The 25,999-nt window shown below is 63.4% G+C and overlaps 1 protein-coding gene and 1 long non-coding RNA gene across 11 annotated transcripts in view; both read right to left on the reverse strand.

Annotated features, from left to right (window-relative positions):
• Positions 1–470: 470 nt before the first annotated feature.
• The window catches only part of CLN3 (CLN3 lysosomal/endosomal transmembrane protein, battenin), a 34,510-nt gene continuing 8,981 nt past the window's right edge, over positions 471–25,999 (reverse strand). For 2 of the 8 annotated variants that reach the window (XM_050952368.1, XM_050952370.1), the window contains 11 exons: positions 18,058–18,143; positions 16,478–16,550; positions 14,919–15,062; positions 14,700–14,824; positions 14,463–14,512; positions 13,733–13,801; positions 10,727–10,782; positions 10,450–10,543; positions 6,511–6,651; positions 836–1,169; positions 471–760 (listed from right to left, as the gene is read on the reverse strand). In XM_050952368.1, coding sequence (XP_050808325.1) covers positions 1,050–1,169; positions 6,511–6,651; positions 10,450–10,543; positions 10,727–10,782; positions 13,733–13,801; positions 14,463–14,512; positions 14,700–14,824; positions 14,919–15,062; positions 16,478–16,550; positions 18,058–18,143 — 958 coding nt within the window. In that variant the 3' untranslated portion in view covers positions 471–760; positions 836–1,049. The other 6 variants (XM_050952369.1, XM_050952371.1, XM_050952372.1 and 3 more) reach the window with 6 other exon arrangements.
• On the reverse strand, positions 16,594–17,723 carry LOC127050874 (uncharacterized). Of its 3 annotated transcripts, none has more exons than XR_007774339.1 (3): positions 17,602–17,723; positions 17,387–17,472; positions 16,594–16,627 (listed from the first exon to the last, which is right to left on the reverse strand). It is a non-coding gene; the product is annotated as an uncharacterized LOC127050874 (long non-coding RNA). The 3 variants fall into 3 exon arrangements; XR_007774337.1 differs by lacking the exon at positions 16,594–16,627 and adding an exon at positions 16,875–16,908; XR_007774336.1 differs by lacking the exon at positions 16,594–16,627 and adding an exon at positions 17,516–17,558 and having other exon boundaries at positions 17,367–17,472.

A 25,999-nucleotide genomic window follows, 5' to 3' on the forward strand; every position in this document is an offset into this window, starting at 1 on the left:
GTTAATCTCCTTGCCCCCACGCCGGTATCTGGCTTCACTCCTCCCAACCCCACGCCCGGGTAGTGGGGACAGAGCCAGGCAGGGGTGCAGGCAGGGACAGACGGATGGCGCTCGACCCCCACGTTCAGAGCCCATTGTCCCCCAGAGTGAATTGGGGCAGCTCCTGCCCGTGAACCCCTCGGGCCTGGCCCTGCTGCGGGTTAGCTCTGGTGTGGACAGATCCCTGCGTAGGTCCCAGTCCCAAACCCCCTCTGCATGCCCCCCAGGCATGATGGGAAATATGGCCTGGGGGTCACCCCCCACCTCCACCCCAGCAATGGCAGTGACCAGGGGCTGCAGCAACAGGCAGAGCAGACTGCAATGGGGCACGGGGGGCCCCAGTGTGGGATGACTCTGCCCCCAGCCCCACAACCTCCCGCTGGGGGGCCTGGGGGACCCCCCCGAGACAGTAAGTGACACAGACACAGTGGTAAGGCCCAGAGCCTGCTCACCATGGGAACAGGCCCTTTATTGATAGGGGGCAGCTCCCCCCACATACACCGATGGACCACACAGACCCCAGCGCCGCACTCCCAGCCCCCCACGTACCCACACCCCAGCCCCCCAGATACCCACACCCCAGCCCTATACACCCCTAGGTCCCCACATACCCACACCCCAACCCCGATACTCCACATACCCACACCCCAGCCCTATACAGCCCTAGCCCTCCACATACCCACACCCCAGCCGCCCACATACCCACAACCCAGCCCCAATACTCCATATACCCACACCCCAGGCCCGAAATACCCACACTCCAGCCCTATACACCCCAAGCCCACCACATCCCCACACTCCAGCCCCCCCATTCACCAGCCCAACACTGCCCTTCCTATCCTGCTCCCTCCCATCCACCCCCCATGCCCCCAGTCCTGCTCCTCTTGGGGCTGGACCCCCCCCCAGCTCCATACCAGCCCCCGAGGCACAGACAGGCTGGAGGGCCAGCAGCAGCGGGCCGGCTGGGGCACACACAGAGCCCCGCGGGGGGGGCCGGAGCCCAGGCCAGCTCAGGGCAGGCGGCAGAAGTAGTCGTGGGCGGGGAACGCGGCGGCTCCAGCCAGCGAGATGCCCAGGGTGTCGGCCACACACCCCACGCCCATGGCGAACTCCTGCTCCTCCGGCGGGCTCTGCGGGGGGGGGGGGACAGGGTTAATGGCAGCACAGCCCTGCCCCCTTGCCCCCATTTCCTCTCCTGTACGCCCCCTTCCCCTCCCCCTCCCATCTACCCTCCTGCCCCCTCCCCACACCCCCTCCCCTCTACCCTCCTCCCTCCACACCCCCCTCCCCATAACCCCTCCCCTCTACCCTCCTTCCCCCTCCTCCCTCCTTCCCCCTCCCCTCTACCCTCCTTCCCCCTCCACACCCCCCTCCCCTCTACCCTCCACACCCCCTCCCCACAACCCCTCCCCTCTACCCTCCTTCCCTCTCCCCACAACCCCTCCCCTCGACCCTCCTTCCCCCTCCTCCCTTCTTCCCCCTCCCCTCTCCCCTCCTTCCCCCTCCTCCCTCCACACCCCCCTCCCCTCTCCCCTCCTTCCCCCTCCTCCCCTCCACACCCCCCTCCCTCTCCCCTCCTTCCCTCTCCTCCCTCCACACCCCCCTCCCCACAACCCCTCCCCTCGACCCTCCTTCCCCCTCCTCCCTCCTTCCCCCTCCCCTCTACCCTCCTTCCCCCTCCCCTCTACCCTCCCCACCCCCTCCCCACAACCCCTCCCCTCTACCCTCCTTCCCCCTCCTCCCTCCACACCCCCTCCCCTCTCCCCTCCTTCCCCCTCCTCCCTCCACACCCCCTCCCCTCTCCCCTCCTTCCCCCTCCACACCCCCCTCCCCTCTCCCCTCCTTCCCTCTCCTCCCTCCACACCCCCCTCCCCACAACCCCTCCCCTCTACCCTCCTTCCCCCTCCCCACAACCCCTCCCCTCAACCCTCCTTCCCCTTTCTCCCTCCTTCCCCCTCCCCTCTCCCCTCCTTCCCCCTCCTCCCTCCACACCCCCCTCCCCTCCTTCCCCCTCCTTCCCCCTCCCCTCTCCCCTCCTTCCCGCTCCCCACAACCCCTCCCCTCTCCCCTCCTTCCCCCTCCTCCCTCCACACCCTCCCCTCTCCCCTCCTTCCCCCTCCCCACTCCACACCCCCTCCCCTCTCTCCTCCTTCCCCCTCCCCACAACCCCTCCCCTCTACCCTCCTTCCCCCCTCCCCACAATCCCCTCCCCTCTACCCTCCTTTCCCTAGCACGCAGCCCCACCCCCATGGTGCTATGCAGTATCCTACCCCCCTGCCCCTCACAAACCCTACCCTGGCCCCCACCCCAGCCCACATTGTCTTGGTGCTCCCGTGTTATGTTAATACCCCCCTCCCAGCTTGCATTGGGCTCTCACCTGGTGCCCCATTAAACTGCTGCCCCCGGGGTGCCCCATGTCCTGGCAACCCCCAGTGCCCTCCCGGCCTGGTCCCCCCTGCCCTCTGGTGTCCCTCCAATACCTTTCTGGACTGGTGTCCCCCCCCCGGGTGCTCTGTTACTCTCTTCCCCCCCAGTGTCCCCCCCCGGGTCCTCTGTTACTCTCTTCCCCCCCAGTGTCCGCCCCGGGTGCTGTTACTTCCCTTCCCCCAGTGTCCGCCCCGGGTGCTCTGTTACTTCCCTTCCCTCCCAGTGTCCCCCCCAGGTGCTGTCACTTCCCTGCCCCCCAGTGTCCCCCCCGGTGCTCTGTTACTTCCCTTCCCCCCAGTGTCCCCCCCGGGTGCTGTTACTTCCCTTCCCTCCAGTGTCCCACCCAGGTGCTCTGTTACTTCCCTTCCCTCCATTGTCCCCCCCCGGGTGCTCTGTTACTTCCCTTCCCCCCAGTGTCTCCCCCGAGTGCTGTTACTTCCCTTCCCCCCAGTGTCCCCCCCGGGTGCTGTTACTTCCCTTCCCTCCCTGTGTCCCCCCCCCCGGTGCTCTGTTACTTCCCTTCCCCCAGTGTCCCCCCCGGGTGCTCTGTTACTTCCCTGCCCCCCAGTGTCCCCCCCGGGTGCTGTTACTTCCCTGCCCCCCAGTGTCCCCCCCGGGTGCTCTGTTACTTCCCTTCCCCCTAGTGTCTTCCCCGGGTGCTCTGTTACTCTCTTCCCCCCCAGTGTCTGCCCCGGGTGCTCTGTTACTTCCCTTCCCTCCAGTGTCCCACCCAGGTGCTGTTACTTCCCTGCCCCCCAGTGTCCCCCCCGGTGCTCTGTTACTCTCTTCCCCCCCAGTGTCTGCCCCGGGTGCTGTTACTTCCCTTCCCTCCAGTGTCCCACCCAGGTGCTGTTACTTCCCTGCCCCCCAGTGTCCCCCCCGGTGCTCTGTTACTTCCCTTCCCTCCCTGTGTCCCCCCCCCCCCGGTGCTCTGTTACTTCCCTTCCCCCTAGTGTCTTCCCCGGGTGCTCTGTTACTTCCCTGCCCCCCAGTGTCCCCCCCGGTGCTCTGTTACTTCCCTTCCCCCTAGTGTCTTCCCCGGGTGCTGTTACTTCCCTTCCCCCCAGTGTCCCCCCCCCAGGTGCTGTTACTTCCCTTCCCCCTAGTGTCCCCCCAGGTGCTCTGTTACTTCCCTTCCCCCCAGTGTCCCCCCCGGTGCTCTGTTACTTCCCTTCCCTCCCTGTGTCCCCCCCCCGGTGCTCTGTTACTTCCCTTCCCCCTAGTGTCTTCCCCGGGTGCTGTTACTTCCCTTCCCCCCAGTGTCCCCCCCGAGTGCTGTTACTTCCCTTCCCCCCAGTGTCCCCCCCGGGTGCTCTGTTACTTCCCTTCCCCCCAGTGTCCCCCCCGGGTGCTCTGTTACTTCCCTTCCCCCTAGTGTCCCCCCAGGTGCTCTGTTACTTCCCTTCCCCCCAGTGTCCCCCCCGAGTGCTGTTACTTCCCTTCCCCCCAGTGTCCCCCCAGGTGCTCTGTTACTTCCCTTCCCCCCAGTGTCCCCCCCGGTGCTCTGTTACTTCCCTTCCCTCCCTGTGTCCCCCCCCCGGTGCTCTGTTACTTCCCTTCCCCCCAGTGTCCCCCCCGGGTGCTCTGTTACTTCCCTTCCCCCCAGTGTCCCCCCCGAGTGCTGTTACTTCCCTTCCCCCCAGTGTCCCCCCAGGTGCTCTGTTACTTCCCTGCCCCCCAGTGTCCCCCCCGGGTGCTCTGTTACTTCCCTTCCCCTCAGTGTCCCCCCCGAGTGCTGTTACTTCCCTTCCCCCCAGTGTCCCCCCAGGTGCTCTGTTACTTCCCTGCCCCCCAGTGTCCCCCCCGAGTGCTGTTACTTCCCTTCCCCCCAGTGTCCCCCCCCGGTGCTCTGTTACTTCCCTTCCCCCCAGTGTCCCCCCCGAGTGCTGTTACTTCCCTTCCCTCCAGTGTCCCACCCAGGTGCTGTTACTTCCCTGCCCCCCAGTGTCCCCCCCGGGTGCTCTGTTACTTCCCTTCCCCCAGTGTCCCCCCCGGGTGCTGTTACTTCCCTTCCCTCCCAGTGTCCCCCCCGGTGCTCTGTTACTTCCCTTCCCCCAGTGTCCCCCCCGGGTGCTCTGTTACTTCCCTTCCCTCCAGTGTCTCCCCCGGTGCTCTGTTACTTCCCTTCCCCCCAGTGTCCCCCCCGGGTGCTGTTACTTCCCTTCCCTCCCTGTGTCCCCCCCCCGGTGCTCTGTTACTTCCCTTCCCCCAGTGTCCCCCCCGGGTGCTCTGTTACTTCCCTTCCCTCCAGTGTCTCCCCCGGTGCTCTGTTACTTCCCTTCCCCCAGTGTCCCCCCCGGGTGCTCTGTTACTTCCCTTCCCTCCAGTGTCTCCCCCGGTGCTCTGTTACTTCCCTTCCCCCCAGTGTCCCCCCAGGTGCTCTGTTACTTCCCTTCCCCCCAGTGTCCCCCCAGGTGCTCTGTTACTTCCCTTTCCCCCAGTGTCCCCCCAGGTGCTCTGTTACTTCCCTTCCCTCCCTGTGTCCCCCCCCCCCCCCGGTGCTCTGTTACTTCCCTTCCCCCTAGTGCCTTCCCCGGGTGCTCTGTTACTTCCCTGCCCCCCAGTGTCCCCCCCGGTGCTCTGTTACTTCCCTTCCCTCCCTGTGTCCCCCCCCCCGGTGCTCTGTTACTTCCCTTCCCCCCAGTGTCCCACCCAGGTGCTGTTACTTCCCTGCCCCCCAGTGTCCCCCCCGGGCGCTCTGTTACTTCCCTTCCCCCCAGTGTCCCCCCAGGTGCTCTGTTACTTCCCTTCCCCCAGTGTCCCCCCCGGGTGCTGTTACTTCCCTTCCCTCCCAGTGTCCCCCCCGGGCGCTCTGTTACTTCCCTGCCCCCCAGTGTCCCCCCCGGGTGCTCTGTTACTTCCCTTCCCTCCCTGTGTCCCCCCCGGGCGCTCTGTTACTTCCCTTCCCCCAGTGTCCCCCCCCAGGTGCTGTTACTTCCCTGCCCCCCAGTGTCCCCCCCGGGTGCTCTGTTACTTCCCTTCCCTCCCTGTGTCCCCCCCCCGGGCGCTCTGTTACTTCCCTGCCCCCCAGTGTCCCCCCCGGGTGCTCTGTTACTTCCCTGCCCCCAGTGTCCCCCCCGGGTGCTCTGTTACTTCCCTTCCCCCCAGTGTCCCCCTCGGGTGCTCTGTTACTTCCCTGCCCCCAGTGTCCCCCCCGGGTGCTCTGTTACTTCCCTTCCCCCCAGTGTCCCCCCAGGTGCTCTGTTACTTCCCTTCCCTCCCAGTGTCCCCCCCAGGTGCTGTCACTTCCCTGCCCCCCAGTGTCCCCCTCGGGTGCTCTGTTACTTCCCTTCCCCCCAGTGTCCCCCTCGGGTGCTCTGTTACTTCCCTTCCCCCCAGTGTCCCCCTCGGGTGCTCTGTTACTTCCCTTCCCCCCAGTGTCCCCCCCGGGTGCTCTGTTACTTCCCTTCCCCCCAGTGTCCCCCCCGGGTGCTCTGTTACTTCCCTGCCCCCCAGTGTCCCCCCCGGGTGCTCTGTTACTTCCCTTCCCCCCAGTGTCCCCCCCCCCGGTGCTGTTACTTCCCTTCCCCCTAGTGTCCTCCCCGGGTGCTGTTACTTCCCTTCCCCCCAGTGTCCCCCCCGGGTGCTCTGTTACTTCCCTTCCTTCCCAGTGTCCCCCCCGGGTGCTGTTACTTCCCTTCCCCCAGTGTCCCCCCCGGGTGCTCTGTTACTTCCCTTCCCCCAGTGTCCCCCCCGGGTGCTCTGTTACTTCCCTTCCCCCAGTGTCCCCCCCGGGTGCTCTGTTACTTCCCTTCCCCCCAGTGTCCCCCCCGGGTGCTCTGTTACTTCCCTTCCCCCAGTGTCCCCCCCGGGTGCTGTTACTTCCCTTCCCCCCAGTGTCCCCCCCAGGTGCTCTGTTACTTCCCTTCCCCCAGTGTCCCTCCCAGGTGCTCTGTTACTTCCCTTCCCCCCAGTGTCCCTCCCAGGTGCTCTGTTACTTCCCTTCCCCCCAGTGTCCCTCCCAGGTGCTCTGTTACTTCCCTTCCCCCAGTGTCCCTCCCAGGTGCTCTGTTACTTCCTTTCCACCCAGCCCCTTGCGCTCACCTCCAGTCTGATGTTGTGGAAGGTGTTGACGTAGCCGGCACCCCCCAGCAGCCCCTCGTACAGGACGAGGGCAAAGACCAGGTAGATGCTGGGCAGGAACATGAAGTACACGGCGGCCAAGAGGAACAGCATGTTCAGGCACTGCAAGGGGCAGGGAAGGGAGTTAGTGATCGGGGTGACAGGCCCGGCCCCAGGGAAAGGGCGTCGGAGTGACAGGCCCGGCCCCAGGGAAAGGGCGTCGGGGTGACAGGCCCGGCCCCAGGGAAAGGGCGTCGGGGTGACAGGCTCGGCCCCAGGGAAAGGGGATCGGGGTGACAGGCCCGGCCACAGGGATAGGGGGTCGGGGTGACACGCCCGGCCCCAGGGAAAGGGGGTCGGGGTGACACGCCCGGCACCAGGGAAAGGGGATCGGGGTGACACGCCCGGCCCCAGGGATAGGGGATCGGGGTGACACGCTCGGCCCCAGGAAAAGGAGATCGGGGTGACAGGCTCGGCCCCAGGGAAAGGGGATCGAGGTGACACGCCCGGCCCCAGGGAAAGGGGATCGGGTGACACGCCCGGTCCCACACAAGCAGCGAGTGACTGGGGACAGGGGGGAGGTTGGGGGGGGAAGCAGCGAGTGACCGGGGACGGGGGGGAAGGTTGCGGGGGGGGGAAGCAGCGAGTGACCGGGGACGGGGGGGAGGTTGCGGGGGGGGAAGCAGCGAGTGACCGGGGACGGGGGGAGGTTGCGGGGGGGGGGAAGCAGTGAGTGACCGGGGACGGGGGGGAGGTTGCGGGGGGGGAGGCAGCGAGTGACTGGGGACGGGGGGGGGAGGCTGCGGGGGGGGGGAAGCAGCGAGTGACCGGGGACGGGGGGGAGGTTGCGGGGGGAGGAAGCAGCGAGTGACCGGGGATGGGGGGAGGTTGCGAGGGGGAAGCAGCAAGTGACCGGAGACGGGGGGGAGGTTGCAGGGGGGGGAAGCAGCGAGTGACCGGGGATGGAAGGAGGCTGCGGGGGGGAAGCAGCGAGTGACCGGGGACGGGGGGGAAGCAGCGAGTGACCGGGGACGGGGGGGAAGGTTGCGGGGGGGAAGCAGCGAGTGACCGGGGACGGGGGGGAGGTTGCGGGGGGGAAGCAGCGAGTGACCGGGGACGGGGGGGAGGTTGCGGGGGGGGGGGAAGCAGTGAGTGACCGGGGACGGGGGGGAGGTTGCGGGGGGGGAAGCAGCGAGTGACCGGGGACGGGGGGAGGTTGCGGGGGGGGGGAAGCAGCGAGTGACCGGGGACGGGGGGGGAGGTTGCGGGGGGGGGAAGCAGTGAGTGACCGGGGACGGGGGGGAAGGTTGCGGGGGGGGGAAGCAGCGAGTGACTGGGGACGGGGGGAGGTTGCGGGGGGGGGAAGCAGTGAGTGACCGGGGACGGGGGGAGGTTGCGGGGGGGGGGGAAGCAGTGAGTGACCGGGGACGGGGGGGAGGTTGCCGGGGGGGGAAGCAGTGAGTGACTGGGGACGGGGGGAGGTTGCGGGGGGGGGGGAAGCAGTGAGTGACCGGGGACGGGGGGGAAGGTTGCGGGGGGGGAAGCAGCGAGTGACTGGGGACGGGGGGGAGGTTGCGGGGGGGAAGCAGTGAGTGACTGGGGACGGGGGGGAGGTTGCGGGGGGAAGCAGTGAGTGACTGGGGACAGGGGGAGGTTGCGAGGGGGAAGCAGCGAGTGACTGGGGACGGGGGGAGGTTGCGGGGGGGGGGAAGCAGCGAGTGACTGGGGACGGGGGGAGGTTGCGAGGGGGAAGCAGCGAGTGACCGGGGACGGGGGGGAAGGTTGCGGGGGGGGAAGCAGCGAGTGACCGGGGACGGGGGGGAGGTTGCGGGAGGGAAGCAGCGAGTGACCGGGGACGGGGGGGAGGTTGCGGGAGGGAAGCAGCGAGTGACTGGGGACGGGGGGGAGGTTGCGGGAGGGAAGCAGCGAGTGACTGGGGACGGGAGGTTGCGGGGGGGGGGGGAAGCGTAACACTACCCCCCACTCCTCACTATGATGTGATGAGGACAGTTATAATGCATCCTGTACATGGGAGGCGGCCCTGGAAAGCTTTGCTGCCCATCATTCTCCCCGTGGGGGGGATGGATCGGTTGTGTATCGGGAGTGATGAATGTTGACTCTCTATTTCCCGGGGGCTCACGGGAGTGTGCCCCACAGCCAGCACCAATGGCCCGTCAGCAGACGATGGACCCTGGAAGAGTTTCACCTCCCTGGGAACGTCTCAGCCAAGCGGGGACGGGCTGGCAGTCTGCAGAGGATAGGATGAAAATTCAAAGTGGTCTGGCCAAACTGGTGAAATGGCCTGAAGTAAACAGGATGAAACTCAATCAGGACAAATGCAAAGTGCTGCCCTTAGGAAGGAACAGTCAGTTGCACACACACAACGGGCAATGACCCCCTAGGAAGGAGAACTGCGGAAAGGGGTCTGGGGGTCAGAGTGGATCACAAGCTAAATATGAATCACCAGTGTGACGCTGCCACAACAAAAGTGAACATCATTCTGGGCTGTATCAGCAGGAGTGCTGTGAGCAGGACACAAGAAGTAATTCTTCCGCTCTGCTCCGGCCTCAGCTGGAGGGTTGTGTCCAGTTCTGGGTGCCACATTGCAGGAAGGATGTGGACAAACTGGAGAGAGTCCAGGGAAGAGCAACGCAAATGCTGAAAGGGCTAGAAAACGTGAGGTGTGAGGGGAGATTGACAGCACTGGGTTTGTGCAGTGGAGAAGAGGAGACCCAGGGGGACATGAGAACAGTTTTCATGTATGTCCAAGCTTGTTACGAGGAGGGAGAAGAATTGTTCTTAGCCCCCGAGGACAGGACAAGGAGCAATGGGCTGAAATTGCAGCCAGGGCGGCTTAGGCTGGACGTTAGGAAAAATGTCCGACTGGTCAGGGTGGTTAAGCGCTGGGGTAACTTGCCCAGGGAGGTGCCGGGATCTCGGTCACTGGCGATGTTTAAGAGCCGGTTGGGTGGACAAACCCCTGCTGGGGATGGGCTAGAAAACCCTGTGTCCTGCCCCGGGCGCAGGGGACGGGACTAGACGCCTGGCGAGGCCCCTTCCAGCCCTGTGATTCTTGGAGCAATGGCTGCTGGGACTCAGCAGGACGTGGGACAGACCACAGGACACTGAACTCCACTTTGGTCCCTGTCTCTTTCCACACACCGGCTGGGGGCTTAGCTTGGACCAAGGAGCTCCCGCCATATGGAGAAGCTGGAGGTGGGGGGGCCATCGTGTCTCAGCCTCACTCCCCACACGAGAACTCCTGGAAACACAAGAGGAACAAAGACTGAACGGGGGCACTGCTGGAGCCGAGCTAAAGGGATTTCCAGCCTGGGTGTGGAGACCGGGTGGGTATCAGCAGCCAGGGTGAGAACCTGCTAGTTCAGATCCCGGCTGTCCGGTGGGTTCGGCTTAGTCTGCGGTTTCGTCTACTTGTCAGGGAATCTGCTTTGATCTGTTTGCTGCCCCTGAGCATCACTGACAATCTGCCTTCTGCAGTTAATAAACTTGGTTTCCGTTTCTGTTCCCAGCGTGGTTTGAGTGACGGCTCTGGAAAACTCTCCCATCGAGGGGGAAGCGACTCTATCAATGGGCAAGCGTTGTGCGGACCCCATGCGGTGCAGGACGGAGGAGTCCTGGGTTACACTCCGGGGGCGGAGGTGGGAGGCTGCAGGAAAGGGGAAAGGGGGGAGCCCAGGGAAGAGCTGGCAGCAGGCAGAGGGGGCTGGCAGGGGGGCTGGGGGCAGGGCAGAGGGGGGCTGGGGGCAGGGCAGAGGGGAGCTGGCGGCTGGTGGAGGGCAGAGGGGTGCTGGGAGGGGGCACTGGGGGCAGGGCGGGGGGGCTGGGGACAGGCACAGGGGAAGAGGGGGGCTGGGAGCAGGGGCTGGGGGCAGGGCAGAGGGGGCTGGGGGACAGACAAACCTGCAGCAGGGCGAGGACCCAGATGTGACGGATCCGGACGCAGTGCAGGGACGACCGGGATACAAACACCCCGGCCTGGTAGAGCATCTGGTACCTGCACCGGAGGGGGGCGGGGGTCAGTACTGGGGGGCCCATGAGTCTCTCCCAGGGATCCTGGTGACCCTGATCCTCCTCACCCCATGGGACTCAACCCCAGCCCCCAGGAACCCGTGGGCAGGGGTGTCCAGGCCCCTGGGGGACTTGCGGCAGGATCGGGGGGGTCCCTGGGGGGTCTCACCAGCGATATTGCTGAGCGTGTGTCAGAGCCGAGTCCCGGAAGTACAGCAGCTCAAACTGGGGGGAAACAGGGGAAAGTGGGTTAGTGATATAGATACGACCCACCCAACACACACCAGCAACCCTCCCCTCTGCACTGGCCCCTTCCCCCCTCCCAGCCCCCCTCGCCCACCCAGGCACCTCGCCCTACACCCTGTGACGAACTGGGACTGTTCTTAATGTTTCCTCTGAACACTGTGTGAGCGACTCAGTTTCCCCAATGCATTTCTTAAGTCTCCAGTGTGCATAAATGGCCGACACTGTCTCCTGGCAAGTAACTGCCGGGGCCCTTCCCCCTGCTAAAGGTGTGGGGGAACAAAGAGATCAGATGGCCTCCTGGCCCGGGAAAGGGGCTGAGCAGAGAGGAGGGGCTGGGGGGGTTCAGTCTGGAGCTGGCTGGGGACGAGGAGTGAAGTGCAGACGTGGGGGTCTGGCTCCCTGCCCCCCAGAATGGACCGGGCCGAGGGGTCCGGTTTGCTGTACCTAGAATCTCTGTTTTAGACTCTGTTCCTGTCATCGAATAACCCTCTGTGTTACTGGCTGGCTGAGAGTCACGTCTGACTGCAAAGTGGGGGTGCAGGACCCTGTGGCCCCCCCAGGACCCCGCTGGGGCAGGCTCGCTGTGGGAAGCGCACGGAGGGGCAGAGGATGCTGAATGCTCCAAGGAGAGACCCAGGAGGTGAAGCTGTGGGAGCTTCTTGCCCTGCAGACAGTCTGCTCCGAGGGAGAGGAGGCTCCCCAGAGTCCTGCCTGGCTTGGTGGGGAGCAGTTCCAGAGCATCGCCCGGTGACTCTGTGACAACCCCTTTCCCCTCAGTCCTGGGGGCAGAGCCACCGCTCAGACCAGGGCCCCCAGGTACCCTGCAGCAGGGCAAGCGTCTGTCAGGGGCCCTGCATAGAGACCCTGTCATGGAGTGTTGGTGAGTCCGGCCCTGCACCCCTCTTCCTGGGACCCCCCAGTGACTCTCAGCCAGCCAGTAAAACAGAAGGTTTATTGGACAACAGGATTGCAGGTTACAGCAGAGCCTGGAGGCCCAACCAGGACCCCCCAATCGAGTCCTTCTCGGGGTTCAGGGCGCTTGGATCCCAGCACAGGATCCCCTGAATTCCCATCACCCAGCCCCAAACCGAAACTGAACTGCCCCTCCTCCAGCCGGCGGATTCCATTGTCCAGCTTCCCGGGCCCAGGTGCTGACCCCCTCCCCCCTACCTGGCTCAGCTTACAGGCTTAGATCCTGTCCCTCCCCTAAAGACACCCCCGGCTCTCCCCTCCCCACACAGACAGACCCTACTGCATCACAGACCCCTTTCCCGTAGACCTGGGGGCAGAGCCACGGCTCAAACCAGGGCCCCCCCAGTTCCCTGCAGCGGGCACAGCGTGGGGGGCTGGGACCTCCACAGCCCTCCCATAAACCCCTGTGATGTTATGAGTGTGAGATAATAACACCTTGGAAGGTGGCAGGGCCAGGAAGAGTTAATTACCCCCCAGCCTGACCTGCCCCAGGGGTGAACCATAAGGCTGCTCAGGAAGGTCTGTCAATGAACCCAGCTGGGAAATGCAGCCGCACTGGTAGCGGGAGAAGGGGAGAGGGTTGCTCAGGGCCTGGGATGGCAGCAAACAAGGCTTGTCTATCGCCAGAGCGTTAAGTCAAAGAGCAAAACAGGAACAGGACCATTTAAAAAGACACTGGAGTGAAATAGTGTTATTGTCTGCGTGGCCCTTTGCAGCTTGTGGTGACCTGCACCTGAACTGTTCAGTGGATAAATTCCCCTGGGCTAATTGCCAGGCTGGTTGGGAGAAGGAGAGTTCAGCCGATTGTTTTCTCAGGCCCAAAGGCTGCTGGAAATGTCTAAAACCCTGGACACGATCCTGCTTCATCTCCGATCTGCTTTGGGTTTCAAGAGGGGGAAACCTTAAGCCACAAGGATTGAGATCCCCAGCCACTGACTGGAGCCACCCCGAATACGGACATTGGACTGGAACCTCTGGGCTGTTTCTGAAAGGACTTTAGGCAACTACAAGCTCATCTCTGCTGTGTCCGAACCTCAAGAACGGAATTCACGTCTGTCTGTAGGCTGAGCTTTGAACCTACTCTCTCTCTCTTTTCTTTTCTAATAAATTTTAGCTTAGTTAATAAGCACTGGCTGTAGCGGGCACTTTGGGTCAGATCGAAGTTATCATTGGACCTGGGTGTGTGGCTGACCCTTTGGGGTTGGAAGAACCTTTTCTTTATATGGTGAGAGAAGATTTTCAGGACTCATCATCTGATCTGCCGGAGGCCTGAGGCTGGGCACTGGAAGGGAGCTGCGGGGTTTGCATTCGGAGGAACCAGGGAGGTAACACAGGGGCTGGTTGGTATTGGAAGATCCACCAGCGTTTGGGGTTTGGCTGCCCCGGTCTGTTTGCAGTTCACCCTGACTGAGTCACCTCAGCTGGCTCCCATGGCCAGCACTGTCACAGGGGGGGCAGGGCTCCCCTTGGGGGCGCACGTCTCCCCACGGGCAATTGAACGGAGCCAGGGGCCAAGTGCTGGAGGTCACACAGCTCAGCGGGCCGGGGAGGGGCGCAGGGACCCCCCAGAACCTCAGAGAGCCCCGGCCCCGGGACTCTCCCCCAGCGCAGACCCCCCAGGGCATAAACCTCTCCAGCACTCGGGGCAGAGCGTCGGAGGGGGACAACGTGACACCCACGGGCGACTGAACAGAGCCAGGGGCTCGGTGCTGGGGGTCGCATGGCTCGGCAGGCCGGGGAGGGGCGCAGGGACCCCCCAGAACCTCAGAGACCCCCAGCCCCGGGACCCTGCCCCAGCGCAGACCCCCCAGGGCAGAGACTTCTCCAGCACCAGAGGCAGAGCGTTGCGGGGCGGGGGGAGGACATGACACCCACAGGCGACTGAATGGAGCCAGAGGCCGAATGGTCGCACTGCTCGGTGGGATGGGGAGCGGCGCAGGGACCCCCCCGCACTCACCAGGCCCTGGTTGATGAAATACTCTGCAAAGTAGACGAGCGCCAGGGGCAGCAGGTATTTCAGGAGACCCTGCAGGGAGAGGACGTGAGAGGCGGGGCAGGGAGGGGGGGTCCCCCATTCCCTGCCCCGGTGTCTGGGAGAGCTGCGGGGGCCCAACCCGGACGCTTGGGTCCCATTCCCTGCCCTGGTGGCTGGGACAGCTGAGGGGGCCCCGCCCAGATGCCTGGGTCCCATTCCCTGCCCTGGTGGCTGGGAGAGCTGTGGGGGCCCTGCTCGGATGCTTGGGTCCCATTCCCCGCCCCGGTGTCTGGCAGAGCTGCGGGGGGACCCTGCCTGGACGTCTGGGTCCCATTCCCCGTCCCGGTCCCTAGGAGAGCGGCAGGGGGCCCCGCCCAGACACCTGGGTCACATTCCCCGCCCTGGTGTCTGGGAGAGTGGTAGGGGGCCCCGCCCGGATGCCTGGGTCCCATTCCTCACCCCGGTGCCTGAGAGATCTGCGGTGGGCCCCGCCCGGACGTCTGGATCCCATTCCCCGCCCCGGTGTCTGGGAGAGTGGTGAGGGGCCCCGCCCGGACGCCTGGGTCCCATTCCCCACTCGGAATAAAGCAGCCACTGCTTCCTTTAGTCCGGTTCTCCCAGTTCCACATTCCCCCCCCCGCCACTGGGCCAGTGGAGAGAGACCAAGCATCAGGACGCCTGGGTTCCAGGACTGCCCCCGCCCCCCTCCTACCTTCACAATCCGCCCCTTGGCCTGCAGCGTCAGCTCTGCGCCCCCGCCACCTGGGGGGGACAGACATCAGCTGGGCCCACTGCCCCCGCCACTACCCCAACACCCCCCACTGTTTCCCCCAGCTCCCCCACAGTCCAACCCCCACTCCAAGCCCCCTGTGCCCCCAACACAATCCCCCCCAGCTCCTTGTCCTCCTCCCTCCCAGCCCCCACCCACATATTGACCCCTCTCCCTTACCCTGCTTTGCCGGGGCCCCCGCAATGAGGGGCTGGCGGGCGGTGGGCAGGGCGTCGTGCAGGACAGCGGAGTCACCCCAGCGCCACTGCGGCACCGCAGGGGGGGGCACCAGCAGCAAGTAATAGCTGGGGGCACACAAAGGAAGGTAGGATACCGGGGGGGCTCCCGAAAAGCCTCCCACGGCCCCTCCCCCCTCGCTGCCCCCCCACGGCCCCTCACCTGAACAGCATGGCCAGGGGCAGGGTGAGCATGAGCAGCAGCGTGTGACGGGGGCTGAGGCCCGCCTGGGTCAGCCCCAGGTACGACAGCGCCCCCAGCAGACCGGCGCCCCCCGTGCCCGACGACCAGCACGACACCACCTCGCTGGGGGGAGAACGTGGGGTGAGATCCCAGCCCCTCGCAGCCCCCTCTGCCCCCCCGGCTACCCCCGTGCCCGAGGCCCAGCACGACACCACCTCGCTGGGGGGAGAACGTGGGGTGAGATCCCAGCCCCTCGCAGCCCCCTCTGCCCCCCCGGCTCCCCTCGTGCCCAAGGACCACCACGACACCACCTCGCTGGGGGGAGAACGTGGGGTGAGATCCCAGCCCCTCGCAGCCCCCTCTGCCCCCCCGGCTACCCCCATGCCCAAGGCCCAGCACGACACCACCTCGCTGGGGGGAGAACGTGGGGTGAGATCCCAGCCCCTCGCAGCCCCCTCTGCCCCCCCCGGCTACCCCTGTGCCCGAGGCCCAGCATGACACCACCTCGCTGGGGGGAGAACGTGGGGTGAGATCCCAGTCCCTTGCAGCCCCCTCTGCCCCCCCCGGCTCCCCCCGTGCCCGATGCCTCTCGCTGGGGGGAGAAATGCGGGGTAAGATCCCAGCCCCTCCCCCCTGGCCCCCCATGCACCCCCGGCTCCCTCCTGGCTCCCCACAACCCCCCGGCTCCCCCCGAGCCCGAAGCCCAGCACGACACCATCTCGCCGGGGGGAGAACCGCGGGGTAAGATCCCAGCCCCTCCCCCCTGCCCCCCATGCACCCTCGGCTCCCTCCTGGCTCCCCGCACCCTCCCACATCCCCCTGAGCCCGACGCCCAGCACGACACCATCTCGCTGGGTGGAGAAACGCGGGGTAAGATCCCAGCCCCTCCCCCCTGGCCCCCCATGCACCCCCGGCTCCCTCCTGGCTCCCCACAACCCCCCGGCTCCCCCCGAGCCCGAAGCCCAGCACGACACCATCTCGCCGGGGGGAGAACCGCGGGGTAAGATCCCAGCCCCTCCCCCCTGCCCCCCATGCACCCTCGGCTCCCTCCTGGCTCCCCGCACCCTCCCACATCCCCCTGAGCCCGACGCCCAGCACGACACCATCTCGCTGGGTGGAGAAACGCGGGGTAAGATCCCAGCCCCTCCCCCCTGGCCCCCCATGCACCCCCGGCTCCCTCCTGGCTCCCTGCACCCCCACGGCTCCCCCCGAGTCCAATGCCCAGCACGACACCATCTTGCTGGGGGGAGAAACGCAGGGTAAGATCCCAGCCCCTCTCCCCTGGCCCCCCATGCACCCCCAGCTCCCTCCTGGCTCCCCACACCCCCCCAGCTCCCCCCGAGCCCGACGCCCAGCACGACACCATCTCGCTGTGGGGAGAAACGCAGGGTGAGATCCCTGCCCCTCCCCCTCGGCTCCACGTGGCCCCCCGGCTCCCCCGTGCCCGACACCCAGCACACCACCACCTCGCTGGGGGGAGAAACGTGGGGTGAGATCCCAGCCCCTCGCAGCCCCCCTGACCCCCCGGCTCCCGGTACCTGGAGTAGAAAGCCGTGAGCGCCAGGAAGCTGATCTCGCCCAGCCCCGACGAGACGCTGGCCAGGACTACCCCTGGGGGGACACAGAGCACTTACCCACAATGCACCTGTCTGGCCTCCCCCCCAGCACAGCGCTTACCCACAATGCACCTGTCTGAACCCCCCACAGCGCTTACCCACAATGCACCTGTCTGGCCTCCCCCCAGCACAGCGCTTACCCACAATGCACCTGTCTGAACCCCCCACAGCGCTTACCCACAATGCACCTGTCTGGCCTCCCCCCAGCACAGCGCTTACCCACAATGCACCTGTCTGAACCCCCCACAGCACTTACCCACAATGCACCTGTCTGGCCTCCCCCCCAGCAGTGTGCTTACCCACAATGCACCTGTCTGGCCTCCCCCCCAGCACAGCGCTTACCCACAATGCACCTGTCTGGCCTCCCCCCCCAGCACAGCGCTTACCCACAATGCACCTGTCTGGCCTCCCCCCCAGCAGTGTGCTTACCCACAATGCACCTGTCTGGCCTCCCCCCCCAGCAGAGCGCTTACCCACAATGCACCTGTCTGGCCTTCCCCCCAGCACAGCGCTTACCCACAATGCACCTGTCTGGCCTCCCCCCCAGCAGTGTGCTTACCCACAATGCACCTGTCTGGCCTCCCCCCCCAGCAGAGCGCTTACCCACAATGCACCTGTCTGGCCTCCCCCCCCAGCACAGCGCTTACCCACAATGCACCTGTCTGGCCTCCCCTGCAGCACAGTGCTTACCCACAATGCACCTGTCTGGCCTCCCCCCCCAGCAGTGTGCTTACCCACAATGCACCTGTCTGGCCTCCCCCCCAGCAGAGCGCTTACCCACAATGCACCTGTCTGGCCTCCCCTGCAGCACAGCGCTTACCCACAATGCACCTGTCTGGCCTCCCCCCCAGCACAGCGCTTACCCACAATGCACCTGTCCGGCCTCCCCCCCAGCACAGCGCTTACCCACAATGCACCTGTCTGGCCTCCCCTGCAGCACAGCGCTTACCCACAATGCACCTGTCTGTCCTCCCCCCCAGCACAGCGCTTACCCACAATGCACCTGTCCGGCCTCCCCCCCAGCACAGCGCTTACCCACAACGCACCTGTCCGGCCTCCCCCCCAGCACAGCGCTTACCCACAATGCACCTGTCCGGCCTCCCCCCCAGCACAGCGCTTACCCACAATGCACCTGTCCGGCCTCCCCCCCAGCACAGCGCTTACCCACAACGCACCTGTCTGGCCTCCCCCCCAGCACAGCGCTTACCCACAGTGCACCCGTCTGAACCCCCCACAGCGCTTACCCACAATGCAGCTGTCCGTCGTCCCCCACAGCACAGCGCTTACCCACAATGCACCTGTCCGGCCTCCCCCCCAGCAGTGCGCTTACCCACAATGCACCTGTCTGGCCTCCCCCCCAGCACAGCGCTTACCCACAATGCACCTGTCCGGCCTCCCCCCCAGCACAGCGCTTACCCACAATCCCTTGTCCCTTGCCCTAAGGCTCAGTTCTTGCCCACAATGTCCTGTGCCACCGGTACCCAGCCCCCCACGGCGCTTACCCACGATGCTCGTGCCCACGGTGGTGGAGAAGGCGACCAGCAGGAAACTGCCCCAGGCACAAAGGATGCAGAGTGCCACCCGCGGGCTGGGGGAGAGACGGGGTCAGCACAGGTCACCCATAGCCCCTCATGGCCACCCATCAGCCCCCCACAGTCACCCGCAGACACCCACCAGCCCCCCACAGCCACCTGCGAGCTGGGGGAGAGATGGGGTCAGCACGGGTCACCCACAGCCCCCCACGGCCACCCACCAGACCCCCAAAGCCACCCATGGGCTGGGGGAGAGACGGGGTCAGCACGGGTAACCCATAGCCCCCTGTGACAAACTGGGAATGTTCTTAATGTTTTCTCTGAATACTGTGTGTGCCTCAGTGTCCCCTATACAGTTCTTAAGTATCTAGGTGGTGGGATAAGGGCATGTGATTGCTGCAGAGCAAAGGGCCAGTGCACCTAAATGCCTGGCGCTCTGTCTCCTGGCAACTGATGGCCTGGCCCCCCCCCTGCAAAGGTGCCAGCTGAAGGTGTTGGAGACAAAGAGATCAGGTGGCCTCCTGGCCCAGGAAAGGGGCTGAGCAGAGGAGGAGGGGCTGGGGGGGTTGTCAGTCTGAAGCTGGCTGGGGACGAGGAGTGAAGTGCAGACGTGGGGGTCTGGCTCACTGTCCCCCAGAATGGACCCGGCCGAGGGGTCCGGTTCGCTGTATCTACAAGCTCTGTGTTAGACCCTGTTCCTGTCATCGAATAAACCTCTGTGTTACCGGCTGGCTGAGAGTCACGTCTGACTGCGAAGTGGGGGGGCAGGACCCTGTGGCCCCCCCAGGACCCCGCTGGGGTGGACTCGCTGTGGGAAGCGCACGGAGGGGCAGAGGATGCTGATGCTCCAAGGAGAGACCCAGGAGGTGAAGCCGTGTGAGCTTCTTGCCATGAACAAGTCTGCTCCAAGGGAAAGGAGGCTCCCCAAAGTCCTGCCTGGCTTGGTGGGGAGCAGTTCCAGAGCATCGCCTGGGGACTCGGTGACAATTGGTGGCAGCGGCGGGACGTACTGCACCCCGTGAATGGCGCTGCTTGCAGTAAGTGACTGGGGAGCAGTAAAACAAAGGGGGGATAATGAGGACCAGGCATGCTGAAGGCTCAGAGAGGGACGGTTTCAGGGGGCAGTTAACCTCTGGGAGTGTGTGACCAGCGAGAAGGACTGTTGGAGTAACAGGGTCCCCCGGAGGACTGCAGCGAGCAGTCTCAGGGGCGGAGGAGCTTGCCGCTCGACCCTGGGAGAGAGAAGGATTTTGCAGTAGCAGGGTTCCCCGGGGGATTGCAGGAGCAGTCCCAGGGGCGGAGGAGTCTGCAGCTCGACCCTGGCAAAGAGGTGGTGATCACGGGAAGGGCTGGCACACCAGGAGTTCTTCCTGGAAACCATGGGGGAGCCAAGAGCACACAGGCCTGTGAGTCCAGAGCCACTTGGGAACGGTGAAGTGATGGCCTATCACCATCTCCTTGAGAAGGACATTGTGATCCTGTGCACACAGAGAGGGTTACGCATGGCAGGCCCTCTCAGAGGATTCACGGGGTCGGGGGCAAAGCGATTTCAGGGGCCTCTTCCGTAAAAAAAAATTACAATACTATATTCTCGTGGGGGCCCCTGCGGGGCCCAGGGCAAATTGCCCCACTTGCTCCCCTCCCCATAGGTGGCCATGGGAAAAATAAACCTTCTGCATCTCGGCACAAATCCAGTTTTGAGAAAACTTCTTTACAAGGTATCACTTGTTCTCAGCATCAGCTAGTGCTAAAAGGCACTAAAGCTCATTTAAAGGGTTGGACAAATATGTGCCGTCAAAACTGTTTCTGGATCGAAAACTAGGGGGGATTAAAAAGCAGGAAAAAAATCACGGACAATGTCTGCTTTCCTTCAAAATTTGTTGTGGTTTTTTTAATTGAAAAGCTGAAATTAGTCTGTCAAAACCTGAATATGGTTTGGGGTTTCAGAATTGTGTGGCCAAATATCTGCTGCTTGCTGTGTTTGATTGTTTAAAGAAACAATACAAAAAATCTGTTTAAAATAAATCCAAAACTTTTGAACCACCTCAGCTTGTGACCAAACGCCTGAGACCAAGCAGTCAGAGATTTTTCCAGGTTTCTGATACTCTGCTGGCTTCCTTGACTCGTATCTGTCTCCATAACTTTGGGTTCATTTAGCTTAGAACATAAGAACGGCCATACTGGGTCAGACCAAAGGTCCATCCAGCCCAGTATCTGTCTACCAACAGTGGCCAATGCCAAGTGCCCCAGAGGGAGTGAACCTATCAGCAATGACCAAGTGATCACCCTCCTGCCATCCATCTTCATCCTCTGACAAACAGAGGCCAGGGACACCATTCCTTACCCAGCCTGGCTAATAGCCACTTGTCACGGAGTGTGGGGGAGTCCGGCCCTGCACCCCTCTTCCTGGGACCCACAGTGACTCTCAGCCAGCCAGTAAAACAGAAGGTTTATTGGACAACAGGAACACAGGTTACAGCAGAGCTTGCAGGCACAGTCAGGACCCCTCCACCGAGTCCTTCTGGGCTTTCAGGGTGCTTGGATCCCAGCTAGGATACCCTGAATTCCGCCCATCCAGCCCCAAGCCCAAACTCCAACTGCTTCCCTCCTGCCACTCCCTTCCTTTGTCCCCTTCCCGGGCAAAGGTGTTGACCTTTCCCCTCCCTTACCTAGCTCAGGTTACAGGCTCTGGCATCGTCCATCTCCTAAAGTCCTCCCCTGCTCTCCCACTCCCCACACAGACAGTCCCTACTGCATCACATCTCTCCCCCCTTCGAGACTGAACTGAGCGGGGTCACTCTGCCCAGTGACCTGGGGAAGTTCAGGGTCCCCTCTCCGGGACAACGCATCCGCTGTCAGGTTGGCACTTCCCTTCACATGGACCACGTCCATGTCATAGTCCTGCAGGAGCAGGCTCCACCTCAGGAGCTTGGCGTTGGCTCCTTTCATCTGGTGCAGCCAGGTCAGGGGAGAGTGGTCGGTGTACACGGTGAAGTGTCGCCCAAAGAGATATGGCTCTAGCTTCTTAAGGGCCCACACCATGGCCAGGCATTCCTTCTCGATGGCCGCGTAGCTTTGTTCCCGGGGTAGCAGCTTCTTACTCAGGTACACGATGGGGTGTCTCTCCCCCTTTTCATCCTCCTGCATTAACACCGCCCCCAGTCCCGTGTCTGAGGCATCGGTGAACACCATAAAGGGTTTGTCAAAATCTGGGTTTGCCAGAACTGGGTCGCTAACCAGAGCCTCCTTCAGCGCCCGGAAAGCCTCCTGGCACTGCTCAGTCCAGATCACCTTGTCTGGCTTCCCCTTTTTGCACAGTTCAGTGATGGGGCCGGCTATGGCACTGAAGTGGGGCACGAACCTTCGATAGTACCCCGCCATCCCAATAAAGGCCTGGACCTGCTTTTTGGTTTGGGGAGCAGGCCAGTCTCTGATCACCTCCACCTTGGCTGGTTCCGGCTTCAGGCAGCCGCTCCCCACCCGATGGCCCAGGTAAGATACTTCAGCCATCCCCACCTTGCACTTCTCAGCCTTTACTGTTAACCCAGCCTTTCGGAGTCGGTCCAGGACTTGTTTAACCTGGGACACGTGGTCCTCCCAGGTCTGGCTGAAGACGCAGATGTCGTCAATATACGCCACGGCAAAACTCTCCATCCCCCTCAGTAGCTGATCCACCAGGCGCTGGAAGGTGGCCGGCGCTCCCTTGAGGCCGAAGGGCAGGGTCAAAAACTCATAGAGCCCCAGAGGGGTGATAAAGGCCGATTTCAGCCTGGCATCTGCGTCCAGCGGCACTTGCCAGTAGCCTTTGGTAAGATCCATAGTGGTGAGGTACCGTGCACCTCCCAGCTTGTCTAGGAGCTCGTCAGGCCTGGGCATAGGGTAGGCATCAGATACGGTGATGGCATTGAGCTTTCGATAGTCCACACAGAACCGGATTGACCCATCCTTCTTGGGAACCAGCACTACTGGCGAGGCCCAAGGGCTGGAAGACGGCTGGATCACCCCCAAAGCCAGCATGTCCCTGACCTCTCTTTCAAGATCCTGGGCAGTTTTACCAGTGACCCGAAAAGGGGAGCATCTTATAGGGGGGTGTGACCCGGTCTCCACCCGGTGGACAGTCAAATTAGTGCGTCCAGGCTGGTTGGAAAACAGCTGTCTGTACAGATGCAGCACCCCTCTGATCTCAGCGTGCTGGCCCGGGGTCAGCTGATCAGAGAGGGGAATCGCCTCCAGGGGGGAACCAGTTTTTGTCCCAGGGAATAGATCCACTAAGGGGTCATCTCCCTGCCCCTCCCAATGTCCACACACGGCCAACACCACATTCCCCCTGTCATAGTATGGTTTCATCATGTTCACATGGTACACCCGACGGTGATGTGCCCGGTTTGACAGCTCCACCACATAGTTTACCTCATTCAGTTGCTTGATAACCTTGAAGGGCCCTTCCCAGGCGGCCTGGAGTTTGTTTCTCCTCACGGGGATGAGAACCATCACCTGATCCCCGGTGGCGAAGGCACGGGCTCGGGCTGTGCGGTCATACCAGACCTTCTGCCTCCTCTGGGCTCGGGCCAGATTCTCCCTGGCCAGGCCCATGAGCTCGGCCAGTCTTTCCCGGAAGGTCAGGACATACTCCACCACTGACTCTCCCTCGGGAGAGGCCTTCCCCTCCCATTCGTCCCTCATCAGGTCTAGGGGCCCCCTCACCCGCCTTCCATACAACAGTTCGAAAGGTGAAAACCCAGTAGATTCCTGGGGTACCTCCCTGTACGCAAACAGCAGGTGAGGTAAGTACTTGTCCCAATCTTGCGGATGCTGGTTCATAAATGTTTTTAGCATCATCTTCAGCGTCCCGTTGAACCTTTCTACCAGCCCGTTGGACTGGGGGTGATACGCTGAGGCCCAGTTGTGCTGGACCCCACATTTCTGCCATAAGGACCGGAGCAGGGCCGACATGAAGTTGGACCCCTGGTCCGTTAAGACCTCCTTGGGGAACCCCACCCGGCTGAAAATTGTCAGCAGCGCATCTGCCACTGTGTCTGCTTCGATAGAGGACAAGGCCACCGCCTCGGGGTAGCGAGTGGCAAAATCCACCACCACCAGGATGTATTTCTTCCCTGACCGGGTCGTCTTGCTGAGAGGTCCCACTATGTCCATGGCCACCTTCTGGAAAGGTTCTTCTATGATGGGTAAAGGCCTCAAAGCTGCTTTCCCCTTGTCCCGGGCCTTCCCCACCCTCTGGCAGGGATCACAGGATTGGCAGTACTGTCGGACATGGGTAAAGACCCCAGGCCAGTAAAAGTTCTGTAGCAGCCTCTGCCTGGTGCGCCGGATTCCCTGGTGCCCTGCGAGAGGGATGTCATGGGCCAGGTACAACAGCTTGTGACGGAACTTCTGGGGAACCACCAACTGCCTCCTGATCCCCCATGACTCTACTTCCCCTGGGGGAGCCCATTCTCGGTACAGGAACCCCTTCTCCCACAGGAACCTCTCCTTGCAACCTCTCCTCATGGTCTGTACCGCACTAAGGTCAGCCCGGTCCCGGTGCTTCCGCAAGGAGGGATCTTTCTGCAACTCGGCCTGGAACTCAGCAGCTGGGACAGGAATGGGGACCGGCTCTCCCTTGCTGGCTGGGTCTGAGGCCGCAGCCTCTCTGCACCGTGCCCCTGGGCGTTCCCCGCTCCCTGAGTTAGGGTCCTGCACCTCAGGTCGAGTACCTTCCCCGTTTTCGGGGTGCAGTGCCATTTGCCGACTCTGACTACGAGTCACGACCAGGGCACTCTGGGTGTTAGTAGGCCAGTCCTCAAGGTCCCCTCCCATTAACACGTCAGTGGGCAAATATTGGTGTACCCCCACATCCTTGGGGCCCTCCTTGGCCCCCCATTTCAGGTGTACCCTTGCCACGGGTACCTTGAATGGGGTCCCGCCCACGCCCATCAGGGTCAGGTAGGTGTCGGGCACCATCCGATCTGAGGCCACCACCTCGGGCCGGGCCAGCGTCACCTCTGCGCCCGTGTCCCAGTACCCAGTGACCTTCCTCCCATCCACTTCCAGGGAAACAATGCACTCTTTCCGGAGGGGCAGCCCCGCGCCCACCCGGTAAACCAAAAACCCGGAACCGGGAGCATCCATAGGTGGTATGTTGCCAACCCCCCTTTCCTGGGAATGTAGCCCCTCCTCCGATTGGGTTTTTACCCAGTCCACCCTCTGCGGGTTGGGTCTGCTTGGTCTGTCCCTGAGCTTGGGGCACTGGGCCCGTATGTGACCTCGTTGGCCACAGCGATAGCAGCCCATATCTCGTGGGTCCCCTTGAGTGGGTCGGAGGGACCTGCCGCTGGATGTTCCCCTTTTGGGGGGGTTCTCCATAGGCCCCCTTTGGGAGGTCCCATGATGACTCTCTCTCTGCGTTGAGGCAGGCCTGCTCCTTCGAGACTCCTCCCTGCCATCCCCTGCCCGACTGTCCACAAATTGGTCGGCCAGCTGGCCTGCATGCTGCGGGTTCTCCGGCTTCTGGTCCATCAACCACAGCCTCAGGTCGGACGGGCACTGCTCGTACAGGTGCTCCAATATGAATAGGTCAAGCAGGTCCTCTTTAGTTTGGGCCCCAGCTGTCCACTTGCGGGCATACCCCTGCGCCCGGTTGACCAGTTGTAGGTATGTAACCTCACGGGTTTTTACGCTGGCTCCGGAACTTTTTCCGGTACATCTCAGGAGTCAGCCCAAACTCGCGGAGCAGGGCCTGTTTGAACAGTTCGTAGTCCCCTGCCTCCGCCCCTTTCAGTCGGCTGTACACCTCCACGGCTGTGGAGTCCAGTAAGGGGGGTGAGAACTGCGATCCTGTCTGCAGGGTCAACCCTGTGCAGCTCGCAGGCATTCTCAAAGGCCGTCAGGAAGGTATCTATGTCCTCCCCCTCCTTACGCCGGGGCAGCAAGTGCTTATCAAAGCTCTTTGTAGGCTTGGGTCCCCCCTCACTCACCGCAGCTGGGGCCTCACTGCTCCTCAGCTGGGCCAGGTCCAGCTCATGTTTACGCTGTTTCTCCTTCTCCTCCCGCTCATGTTTACGCTGGTTCTCCTTCTCCTCCTGCTCACGCTGGCGCTGGTTCTCCTCATGTTCACGCTGTTTCGCCTTCTCCTCCAGCTCTCGCCTCTTTAACTCGAGCTCCTCCCGTCTCAGCTCCCTTTCATATTCCAGCCGCATCCGCTCCACAGATGCCGAGCATTGCCGGGAGGATCCCCTGCTGGGGGGTGGGCTTCGCCGGGCAGATCCCCTGCTGGCCGGGGGTGTCACGGTGCCCTCGGTATACACTGGGCTCCTCCCCGCCCTTCCTCTATGCCTAGGAAGGGGGGGTCTCGGGAAGCCCTCGTCCGCCGGCTGACCACTCCCAGCGGGGACAGACACTGGTGCCTGCGCTGCATCTGCTCGGCTGCTTCCCTCAGCGACAGGGCTCCGTTCATTCATGCGGTCTCCCTCCTCCAGCTGGGCAATCAGCTGGTCCTTGGTGCGTCTCCCTGGGTGCAGCCCCCTCTGCTTGCACAGCTCCACCAGGTCACACTTGCGCCGCTTGGCATACATCTTCCTGCTGACCACTCACAGGCCGGGGTGCTCGCCGCTCCCCACGGTTTCCAGGGGACCCCTAGTGCACCAGCCCTTCTTGAGATCACCACCTCTCTGCCAGGGTCGAGCTGCAGACTCCTCCGCCCCTGGGACCGCTCACTGCATCCCCCGGGGGACCCTGTTACTGCAAAGTCCTTCTCACTGGGCACACACTCCCAGGGGTTAACCACCCCTTCGTTTTACTGCTCCCCAGTCACTTACTGCAGGAAGCGCCGTCCACGGGGTGCAGTATCTCCCGCCGCTGCCACCAGTTGTCACGGAGTGTGGGGGAGTCCGGCCCTGCACCCCTCTTCCTGGGA

This window comes from Gopherus flavomarginatus, chromosome 5 (assembly GCF_025201925.1).
Source record: "Gopherus flavomarginatus isolate rGopFla2 chromosome 5, rGopFla2.mat.asm, whole genome shotgun sequence".
Classification (NCBI taxonomy): Eukaryota; Metazoa; Chordata; order Testudines; family Testudinidae; genus Gopherus; species Gopherus flavomarginatus.